Source organism: Ictidomys tridecemlineatus, chromosome 4, assembly GCF_052094955.1.
Source record: "Ictidomys tridecemlineatus isolate mIctTri1 chromosome 4, mIctTri1.hap1, whole genome shotgun sequence".
Lineage (NCBI taxonomy): Eukaryota > Metazoa > Chordata > Mammalia > Rodentia > Sciuridae > Ictidomys > Ictidomys tridecemlineatus.
In genome coordinates, this window is record NC_135480.1 from 148,951,049 (window position 1) to 148,963,615 (window position 12,567).

Genomic DNA, 12,567 nt, shown 5'->3' on the forward strand with positions numbered 1-12,567 from the left:
TTTGTTGGAATCCTTATTTCCAGTTCTTTTGGTTGCACACTCAAATGCAGAATTGCTGGATCAATTTCACAGGGGTTGCACTGTCCATTCCCTTTGGCAGTATAAAAGTTCTGATTTCTTCTTTTCATCCTTAGCATTTATTTCCATTGTTTGTTCTTTTGAGTTTTGAAGAGTTTGAAGGTGTATCTCATTATAGTTTTGATTTGTATTTCTCTAATGACTGATGATGTTGACTATTTTTCATCTATTCTTACATATTTAGAGAAATTTCTATTCATTTTTTTACCACTTTTTAAATTGGATTGTTTTTGCATAGTTCTTATCTATAGTCACCCTATTGGGCTGTAGTATAACAGAACTACTTACTCCTGTCTAACTGTAATTTAGTACTCTTTCATCAACCTTTCTGTATTCTTCCCTGACTTCCTTATTATTTTAGTGTCTCTAGAATCTATAATCCTGTTACCATTCTCTCTTTTGTATTTAATTTTTTTTTTGCCTGATCAGTTTGAGTAGAGGCATGTCAATTTTAGTGATTTTTTTTCTTTTTTTCTTGTGATTTTCTTTAAAAACTCATAATTTTTTTCATTGATTTTACTTTTCTGTTTTCTTTTCCATTTCCACTCTGATCTCATTATTTTTTTCCCTCCTGCTTAGTTGAGATTTCATATGGTATTTTGTTACTAGTGTAAAATAGAAACTGAGATCATTGGTTTGAGATTTTTCTTTCTTTTTATTTAGATATGACAGTGGAATGCATTACAATTCTTATTACACATGTAGAGCACAATTTTTCATATCTCTGGTTTTATACATAGTATATTCACAACAATTCATGTCTTCATACATGTACTTTGGATAATAATGATCTTCACATTCCACCATCATTAATAACCTCATGCACCCTCTCTTCCCCTCTAACCCCTCTGCCCTATCTAGAGTTTGTCTATTTCTCCCATGCTCTTGCTCTCTATTCCACTATTAATTAGCCTCCTTATATCAAAGAAGATATTTGGCATTAACTTCTCTAACTCCATCCATTTACCTTCAAATGTCATGATTTTATTCTCTTTTATTGCTGAGTAATATTCCATTGTGCATATATGACACATTTTTTAATCCATTCATCTATTGAAGGACATCTAGGTTGGTTCCACAGTTTAGCTGTTGTGAATTGGGCTACAATAAACATTGATGTGGCTGTGTCCCTGTAGTATGCGGGTTTTTAAGTCCTTTGGGTATAGTCTGATGAGAGGGATAGCTGGGTCAAATGGTGGTTCCATTCCCAATTTTCTGAAACATTTCCATACTGCTTTCCATATTGGCTTCACCAATTTGCAGTCCCACCAGCAGTGTATGAGTGTGTTTTTCCCCCACATCCTTGCCAACACTTATTGTTGTTTGTATGCATTCTTTTTTTCTAAACAGGTATTTAAAACTATAAATTTCCTCCTAAGTACTGCTTTAGCAGAATCCCACAAATTTTGGTACAATTTATATATTTTTTAATTTCCCTTTTGATTCCGTCTTTGATCCATGAGTGAGTTAGAACTATGTATTTTAGTTTCAAAACACTGAAGGTTTTCCACAATCTTATTTTATTGGTCTCTAGTTTAATTCTGTTGGGATTAGGGAACATACACATTTTATTTTACCTATGGTATAAGCTCCAGTATACATTTCTGTTATTATTTAAAAGAAAATTGACATTTTAATGAAATTTAAGTGTAGGAAGTGAATTTTAATTAAATTCAATGGAAATATAAATATTATCATTTGGGGACTTTTTGTGTATATGCCTATTGGGCCATATGAAGTTCCACAGTTTGTTGATCTCTTTCTGTTTTATTACTTTTTTTCTGTTTCATTGTGAAAAATTTTTATTGCTATACTTTTATAATCAGTAAACTTTTTTCCTGCAGTGTCCAACTTATTCATCCAATCCAGTATGTTTTTTTGACTCTCATATTTTAGCTTTTATCTCAAGTTCTGTTGGGTCTTCTATATTTTTGTAACCTTTTGAAGATAAGGAATATAGTATCTGTTTTAATGCTCATTTGTGCTAATTTCAACAATTTTATTGCATTATGGATTGTTAAAATTGGTTGATTTTTCTTTTCATTGTGTCTTTTATTTCCAGCCTCCCTGTATCTTTTAATTAGATATCAGAAGTTGTGACTTTACTTTGTTATATACTGGGTACTTTTTTGATCCTATAAATTTTCTTGGAATGCAGTTAAGTTACTTGGAAATAATTTGGTCTGTTCACGTCTCATTTTAAGCTTTTCTTTGTGTATGTGTGTGGGGGGTGGTGGGCTGGATTTAGAGCTCAATCCTGAGCTAGTTCTTGCCCACTACTAAGGCAATACCTTTCTAGAATTACCACAGGAAGACCTAAGAACTGCTTTCCTGAGTATTCTATCTAGTGCGCTGTAAATTATGACTTTCTTTAGTCCTGCTTATGCACTGTTTACTTTACCACTTCTTTCAAATTGTTCTTTCTTCTACCATGAGTAGTTTCCTCACATGTATGTCCTTGTTGGTATTCTTGAGTTACTTCTGTATATAATTCTTTTCTCTCTATTATGGTACTTTGTCACATGAATTTGAGTTGCCTTATTTTTCTAGAACACCGAGCTTTAACTTCTGAAGCCAGAGAGTCTATTAGGCTCTGTTTCAGCTTCCATTCTCAGTGCTGTAACCTGTAAATTATCAACAAGGCAATAAACTGGGCAAGAGGAGTAGGGCTCACCTTCATTTCCCCTCTGTTAAGGATGACTAGCTTTCATTGATTGATGCATGTTTTGAAAATCATTGTTCAATATATTATCTGATTTTTTGTTGTTGTTTCAATGCAGCATAAATCAAGTTCAGTTTAATACATTTTGGTTGGAGTCTTGCTGTTTTTGTTGTTTGTTTTGGAGGTTCCCCCCCCTTCAAATTAATGCTCTGATATAAAACATGAAACAATGTGATAATATTAGGAAAAATAATTTTGAAGGGTATGTCAAAAACACTCTATCTACATTTAAGAGTGCTTGTGATTTATAATCTGTAATCATTTACCCTTTAAGTATAATCATTGTATGTATGTACAAAGTCTAGAAGTTTATACAAAAATATTAAATTATTATCTTGGGAGGGTAGTATGATTTAGGGTAACTAATTTTGTTTTTTCTCATTTGAACATGTGTCATAAATAAAAACAAAATATCATTTATAGACCAGTGTAAAGAATTTGAGTGCTAGTCTCTTATTCCATCCTTATTTGAAGACTGACATAACACTATGTTGGAGTAGAAGATATATATATATCTAAGTCATCAAACCCTTTATCTCTTAATTGTATCTTTGTGATACATCATTCAGGTCATTGAAGCTAGATCCTTAAATGTGTCCTACAGAAAGAAGGAAAATGTATTTAAAACAAGTCATGATAACAGGAAAAAGAACTTAAAGATTATTTTTTTAATTTACTTAAAAATTAGTTTAGTTTTGGGTGACAATATGTATGTATGTAAGAAGAGGATGGTGGGATTGTTTCCTATAGATTAAGTAATAGTCATGCTTTATTTGCATTATTTTGGGAGCATGAAGAGAAAGAAAGATAAGGTCATTATAACCCTATATCGAGATAGATTCAGTGCAAATTAAGAGACTGCTTTTTAAGGATAGTTTACTACCGACTTTTTAATTTGTTCAAAATCAAGACTATTTAATAAAAGATTGGTGATAGATGGTCATGAGATCCAGAATTAATTGGCATTTGGTTTACATATTAAGTTGATTGATATAAAATATCAAAACAGTAAATCAAGATATTATTTGTAATTTTACCTAGTATTCTATGTATATAAAATTTCCAAATGCTAGTGCAAAATGCTATGTTATTCCTGACCTTGTAGCCTTTTAAGCACTTAATTTGATTTATAATATTAGCATTTGATACTCTGAAATGTCAAACTTTTGGCCTTCAGAGACTGATACTTGGGACAGTATTTGTATGTCAATGTTATCTATGGTATCATACTATGTTACTCTTGTTATATTACTCTATGTTACTAAGGTAACAGTACAGATTAAAGTTTTTGAACAGTCATTTTTTCTGTAAAGGAACAATATGTTTGTAACTTTTGTATGGTTTGATTTAAAGCCATTTTCCTTTTGTTTTCTTGTTTTCCATATGGTAAGAACATAAAACTGCTTGTGAAGATATAGAAAGGTGATCTTATCTGAACAATCTTCAACCTTTTTCTTTTGTATTCTGATAAATTGAACTCTAGTTTTTGAGAGCACATTAAAAAATAGTTAAATTTATAGTTAAAAAACAGACCTGGCCTTGCTGAAGAAACTGAGTATTTTTTTCCTTTGTCCTTTCTGTAAATGAAAAACAGGAAGTTAGTACTGGAAAGAAATTTGAAACGTTGATCTTTTCTTTGGTTCTACTTTGGGTAAATCCTCACTTGCCTCTAAAATGATTGGAATTCAGTGTTAATATAAAAAAGTTTGGGGAAAACATTTGCCACTTTGTTCTGTTCTGTTTGAAAATGTTTGGTTAGAAAAAGCTGTATATAGTATTTCATATATAAATGTAAAATGGTTGCTTGAGTTTCACAAGTCACAGATGTATGCTTTGATCATATAATGGCATTGTTTATTTTTAATATAGCTTCTGTCTTAAAAATATTTTGTTAACTTAGGAAAAAATGTTATTTAGACTATGCTGTGTCCAAGTATAAATTTACCCAATGTGAAAACCTGCATATATATAATTTAACACACTAATTAAAAAACAATGATAGAAAGGAGATCAGTAGAGTAGAGGAAGTAGATCTGGGGAGAGAAGATTGGGAGAGAAAAGAAAGGTACTGAAGAATGAGATTGATCAAATTAGTGCATATACAAATGAGACATAATGAATCCCACTATTATGTATAAATACAGTACACAATTTAAAAAAAGAAAAATGATGTTCAGTTTAATGTTCAAATGTTCACATTTTTGGAAATTAAAGTTTAGCACTGCTTTTCTTTGATTTAGACTGTATTTTATGTAAATCGGAGACCAAAAGATTGATTTTGAAGTATGTAAATAGGCTATTTTGAGATTAGTGTTATATAAAGTTTATTTGTCCAGAAGCATTTTATATACTGTTACTTGTTTTAAAGCTTGGAATAATTATTTGCTATATTATTGCAGAATTCAAAAAGTCTGTGTATTTTGCAGAATAATAAATTTACCCATTCAATAAATGTAATCACTGGAAAATATTCACATTTAAAATGAATATTTAATGAACAATTGATTTCAATTATATGTTTCTGAAATATTTGTAAAACCTTTTTTTCACAATGGGTTATATTAAAACAAGTTGTTTTATTTACATATTTAGGCTAAAATTATTCAAAGGAAGTTTCCTAAGAATGAGTTTTTTTTTCATAGTAAGAAGATATAAAATTAAAATTTAGCAGACCAGTCATAGCCTTATTCTTTAATTCATGCTTAATAAAATTTCTCTTTCAGACAGCAAATGGCTACATCTTGTTTTTTCATGTTATATCTTCAAGAGGCGACAAGTACCTTTATGAACCAGTATATCCCAAGTAAGTTTGTTGGCTTTTATTTTTTTAATATAAATCTGCATACTTTATATTCACAGAAACATTAAAGTTTTGGATTATCTGAAGTTATTAAAATAAAGATAAGCCAGTATTTCCAAAATAGCATTTCAGAAATTACCAGGTTTTTGAACCATAATTTCTTGATTAAAGAATTCTGTAATTAAATAAGTTTGGGAATCATTAGGAATGTATTGTATCCTTTCATAGCCATTCACAATTACTATTAAGATACTCCAGATCTGAGATTCTGCAGTCTTTATTAGAGAGGAGCTAAGAAATCCAGAGTGGAAGAGGTGAAATATGACTATGTTATAAGTACTTTTGCCTGTATTTTTATATATGCATAGATTTAAAAAAAAAGAAGAAGAAAAAACAAATGTCTGGGGTTCTTTTTTAACTCTTGATTAAAATTTGAGGGAACATGAACTTTTGCTCTTTGTGTAGTTATGTATATTTTGTGTTTTTTCCTCCATAGCATGCCTTATTTTCAAAATAAAAGGATGTATAGATTTAAAGCATGACATCGTTTTTAAAAGATCAAGTTTTGAAGCTAGATATAAAATATTATTTATCATGTTTCTAGATAATAGAAAACATTATTTGCTATATTAAAATTTAATAGGTATGTAAGGAATTAATGAGAAAAATAGATTTTACTATTTGAAAAGTTTAAATTTCTGAAAATTAACAACAACAAAATTAAAACATTAAAAATCAAATAACAAACCTGGGGAAAATATTTTTAGTAAATAGGGCCTCAGCTTATTGCTTTTAATAAAGGAATCATATAAATTGTCAATAAATACAGTCTATAATTGATAAAACAGTCTCAAAAAGAGGAAATGCAGTTACTATAAACACAAGAGAAACTGTTCAAGCTTAATATTATTCAAGTAAAATATCAAATTCAACAATTTTTAAAAAAAAAACTCAAATTTTAATATAAAAAAATGTTTGCTGAATTATTGTTCCACTAGCAGAGGTATAGTAAATGTTGTGTTGCTCACTTTTGATAGATGTTGTATACCAAAGTGTGATAATAGGGAGTTAGCAGGTTAACTGTAGTACATCCTTCTCAATGATGTAGTCAGTAAATATAAAGTCTCAGAAAATTTTGTGTACTCAAAAACCTGATCATATTAAAATAAAGCATACACAAAATTACATGTATAATATTACCATAGCTATTTAAAACAAAACAATAAGAATCATGTAAAAAAATCCAGAACAATATAATACAGATTTTTATAGTATTTTGCCCCTAAGTGATAGAACTGTAATATAGATCTTTCTTTTTTTTTTTTTTTTTTTTTAATGGTTTTGGGCATTGAAACCAGGGCCTTGTGCATGTGAGGGAAAACACACTCTATCAACTGAGCTATATTTCTAGCCCTGTAATACAGCTCTTTATAGTATTTTGCTCCTAAATATTAGAACCAGAATGATTTTTCTGCTGCTTTCAATTCTAAAAATTTTTTAACGTTTTTAAAATATGGAAATTGTATTTAATTTTGTTAAATTGGATTTGCAAAATCCCAAAGGAAAAGAAACCCATGATTTCCCAAGAAAATGGTACCATGGAAGTTTTTTGTTTCTGTTTAAGAAAACTTTGTTAATATTCTTGAGAATACAGCTTTGAAAAGGCTAACTAAGTCATTTAGAATATAGGTCAGATTCTTTCATCATAGATTCTAGAGAACTATCTAGACTTGCCTAATGGAAGAGCCACTTCTTTTTGTGACAAATACAGTGTTAATTAAAGTATTAGCTGAGTTTTGGAAAACTTTTGTTAAGTACAGAAAAATTTTAATGATTTGGTTATTGATTTGGTTGTTTTTCAATATAAAACTTTAAATGAAGAAACCCTTTCAGTATTGCTTATGGTATACTTATATACCACAATAGGCATTATGGTATATTTAGAAATTTTATATTCTTTTAAAAGAAATATTTATTTTTGAGCTGCAATTGGACACAATATCTTTATTTTTATGTGGTACTGAGGATCGAACCCAGGGCCTTGCACATGCTAGGCAAGTGCTCTACTGCTGAGCTACAACCCCAGCTCTTATATTCAGTTTTGTGGATATTAATAAAACTAAATTTTTTTATTCTAAGTGATAAATTTGTGAAATACTCTTATAATCAATGTCTAAAATTTTATTGACTTGTGTATTTTGAACTATTGTGTCTGACTTCTTTTTTTGGCTTGATTCAGACTTGTTCCTGTAAATGAAAAGCAATAATCACAGTCAACTGAATTTAACTTGATCAGTCTATACAACTATGGGCAGAGTACAGAAATAACTTCTCTTGAGATAGTAAAAAGACTCTTTTCTTTAGCTCACTAATATAATTTACATATATTTACATGTTTCAGAATAGTACTTTTGAGACCCACTTTTTGTATCATAGAATTTTAAAAAATTGTGTCTTACCTTTTGATTCCAAAACTACACAAGATGCCTCTTAACTGAATCCTGACAATGCATAATCTTTGCTGTGCTTGACTGTGTGTGTTGGGGTAGAGAATTAAATAAAGAATATTATTCTGTTTTCAGTTTGGACATTATTTCCTTATATTGAATATTTGGGTTTTAATACCTGGGCTCAATAAAATGTTCTTAGAACAGCATGAATCTTGGTTTAAGAGATAAGCTTTGGTGGCAGATAGACCTGGAATTGAACATCAGCTTTACCATGATGTATGATTTTTTTCAAGTTTTTAATACTGCCCCAAATGGTTTTATTTGTAGAATGGGATAACAGTACAAACCATTTCATAGAATTAAATAAGATCATTTATATTTAATGCTTGGATAAATACCTGGCTTATGAGAAAATTAACAAAGGACAACTGCTGTAATCACTAATGTATTTTTCTTTCACAAAATTTTTACTTCATTTTTAAGATTTTAAGTGATTAAAATATATATACATATAAGTAATTTGTTGATGCTGTGCCTGTCTGCCAACATATAACTTCTAGTAACTGCTACACAAAATCAAATAATATCTCATATGCAAAACAATTTTGTAGGATAGTCATTCTGTTACAGATTTGTGCATTGAACTACTTTTAAGTTAGTTTAGTTGAATAAGCCCCTCCCCCACCGCAGAAGTCATTGGTAAAATGAAAATAAAAATATCTTAAATTGTTAGATGTTCATATATTTAAAACCTGAAAAATAGTGGTTATATAAGTAAAAAAAAAAGTTTGATTTTGACAATATCACTTGTACCATTGTAAACAATTATGTAGTTCACAGACACTGTTGTAAGTACTTTCACTACTCATTTAATTTCTGTAGTAATCCAGAGAAGTAACTAGGTACAACTAGTATACAAATTATTACACAGAGAGGCCAGGTGACTCATCATAGTTGTATTCTTAAATGGCACAGCCAAAATTCAGATATAAGTGTTATAGCCCCAGAGTTTGTGCTTTTAATCATTACTACTATACTGCCCCAACCTTGTTGTGCCCTGTCTAACCATCTACTAGGACTTACTGAGGGAATAGGGATAGAAAAAAGGAGAAATGATCTGGAGTGCTTTATAATGGTCCTGAAGAACAGAGGTAGCATAATTAAGACCAATATTTAATTGTCTTCTCAATTATAGAAATGCTGTTATCTCTTATTTCACTTCTCTAAATCTTAACAGTATATCACATGATTTTTTTCTAGAGGATCTCAGCTTTCCTGTATTATATGATAGCATCTTAACCTCAGGCTGAATCATTTTCATTGTGTTCCATCTGAGAACACAGGTCAGATATCTCTTTGATCTTTCATAGTTTCCACCTGTAGTAGTTGCTAGCATCCTTGTAGATACAGGGAGTCAGTCTTCAAAAGTGATGGCAGTTTTATTAAATGACTCTACCTCAAAGATCACTCATTTATAATAACATTTTCTATTTCTTTGTCTTTCGTATATTGACATATTCCATTCTGTATAAAATATGTCTTCACATTAGTCATACAAACCAGTGTGCAGGCTGGTTGAAGCTTGTCTTTTTTTTTTTTTTAAATTTTATGTTTTAGAATATGTAGTGAAATTAATGAACGAAACTGCCAGGGATAAATCAGAAAAAAAAATTGTTTTTAGATGGGAATGTGTTCACGTACTTGTATTTAAATGAGTTCAGTCAATCTTGAAATTGCTAATTATATTTCTTCATAATGAAAATAATTTCAGGGGTTGGGATTGTGGCTCAGCAGTAGAGCGCTCGCCTAGCATGGGCGGGACCCGGGTTCCATTCTCAACACCACATAAAAATAAAGGTATTATGTTGTGTTCATCTGTACTTAAAAAATAAAAAGGTATTTTTTTAAAAAAAGAAAATAATTTTAGCAAATATATTATAATGTATATTTTGTTGAGAACAGAGAACCTCCACAGTTCTCTCATTTCTGTCTCTCAACCGGTACCATTAAGCTCTCTCTCTCTCTTTTTATTTTGTTAAGAGACAAGTCTTATTGAGGCCCAAGTTCTAAAACAAATAATTACAGAAGCTGGTGTTGTAGTTCAGTAGTAGAGTGCTTGTCTAGCATCAGTTAGGCTCTAGCTTCAATCCCCAGCACCACTGAAAAGAAAAAAAATTACTAAAATTGAGTGTACTTAATTTCAAATATCTAAGTTATAGATCATCATCTTTTTCATAGAAAAAAATAATCACTCCAACAAAAGAACAAATCTCCCTCTCCTTTACTCCTTACCTCCCCAACATAGTTTATCTTACAAGCTCTCTGTTAATGAATTAGTACTGACTGGAAAGGAAGAAGAGACTGACTGAGGCTATAATTTCTGATTTCAATAGTTTATCTCCAAAAATCCAGTTTTTTTTTTTTAGGAAAATCTTATAAGTCATAAGCATCTGCTGAATCACATCAAATGTATAGGAGAAAAGACGTCTGAATTAGTCATAGAATGAACGTTTCCCTCAACATATATTTAGTTGTGCATTGCTTAAGAACAGATTAGTTCTGAGAAATGCATCCTTAGGTGATTTCATCCTTGTGTGAACATCATAGAGTGTACTTATACAGATCTAGATGTTATAGCCTATTATAGATGTTTAGAGCTTTTGTATTCCAGGCTACAAAACTGTATAGCATGTAACTGTACTGAATACTATAAGCTGTTATACAATTATAAGTTATTTGTTTATCTAAACATCTAAAAATGGAAAAGGTATAGTGGTTAGATTTTTTTTTGCCTTTATATTCTTATACAAGCAGTTTTGATATCTTCAGATTTCCAACACCAGAAGCTGTGAATACACTTTCCTATAACTGGTACCTCAATAGGTTTGTTTATACCAGCATCACTACAAACATGGGTAATGAATGTTTTGTCTCCTATGACATTACAGTAGCTGTAATACCACTGGTTGATAGGCATTTTTTAGCTCCATTATAATTTATGGGACCACTGCTCTGTGGAGTCTGTCTATTACAGTTTAAATATGAGGTGTCTCCCAAAGGCTCATGTCTGAGACAATGCAAGGCTGTTCAGAGGTGAAATGATTAGACTTGAGACTTTAACTGGGTGGGAATTGTAGCCGGGTAGGTTGTAGTTGCAGCACGTAGATCACTGATGGCATGTCTTTTGGGTTTATATTTTTCCCCTCGTGAGTGGAGTGCTGTCTGTCTCTCTTTGCTTCCTTGTTACGATGTTCTGAACTCTTTTTCTCTGCCATACCTGTGCACCATGATGTTCTGACTCACCTTGGGCCCAGAGCTATGGAGTTGGCTAATTAGGGACTGAACCTCTGAAATCATGGGCCAAAATAAACTTTTCCTCCTTTACATTGTTCTTGTCAGTTCTTTTGGTCACTACTGTGCAAAGCTGACTAAAATACCACCTTTGATTGAAATGTTGTATGTTGCATGACTCTCTGACAGCATAATGATATGAGCACTTGTTAATAGGATTGGTAAGAATATTTATGTTTAGATTCTGGGTAGTGCAGTCTATTCCTTTATTAGCCATACTTTGAGTATGACACCTGAACTCAGAGGATAGAATCTAATGATCTGTACAATTCACTTGTTTAAACTTTTGTAGTCTATTTTTTTATTTTTAAAATTTGTTTTAAATGACAGTAGAATACATTTATGCACTTTGATATTTCATACATAGATGGAATATGATTTCTCATTTTTCTGAGTGTACATGTTGCAGAATCATATTGGTCATGGAGTCATATGTAAACATACAGTATTAATGTCTGTTTCATTCTACTATCTTTCCTATCCCCATATCCCCTCCTTTACCCTCCCACCACTTCCCTGTACCTAATCTAAGGTAACATTATTCTTTCCTAGTGCCCCCCACTTTATTGTGAATTAGTATCCGCATATTAGAGAAAACATTCAGCCTTTGGTTTTGTGAGATTAGCTTATTTCGCTTAGCATGATATTCTCCAGCTCCAACCATTTACTGGCAAATGCCATAATTTTACTCTTCTTTTAAGCTGAGTAGTATTCAAAACAATTCAAAGAGCCCTGCACATTGTTATTATCAGACTGAAGGCCATTTGATGTGTTCATTTGCAATTTTTTTGGATTGAGGCAGGGGTGGTTTATAAAATATCCAGTAGTCAGAGTAATACTTCTTTAAGAAAACTCTTCCAAAAATTATTTTCATGCATTTAAGAAGTATTCAGTTTTGTCAGGCTTTAAGAACTATTGTTTATGCTAAAGATGCATCGGTTAAGAAATGGAACAAAAAATCCTCCCTATAGAAATTGTATTCCCCTAGTGTAAAGGATGATAAATAATATTTCACAAACTAGAAAATACATTTTAGGCAAAAATATAAAGCCAGATAAGGGAATATGAAGTTGAATCATAATTTGATATAGGGTCTAAAGTAATTTTCACTGAGAAGGTAACATGTAGAAGAATCTTAAAGAGTTTTGAGGGAACAAAACAAACCT

General features: G+C 30.9%; 1 protein-coding gene across 4 annotated transcripts in view; it reads left to right on the forward strand.

The window, feature by feature from the left end:
• Ric1 (RIC1 partner of RAB6A GEF complex) overlaps positions 1-12,567 on the forward strand; it is a 114,545-nt gene that overhangs the window by 36,149 nt on the left and 65,829 nt on the right. For 3 of the 4 annotated variants that reach the window (XM_013359852.4, XM_078047613.1, XM_005327959.5), the window contains exon 3: positions 5,524-5,603. The exons of the other annotated variant lie outside the window; for it this stretch is intronic. In XM_013359852.4, the coding sequence (XP_013215306.1) occupies positions 5,524-5,603 (80 nt within the window). The remainder of the gene's footprint in view (positions 1-5,523; positions 5,604-12,567) is intronic. 4 annotated transcript variants of the gene reach the window in all.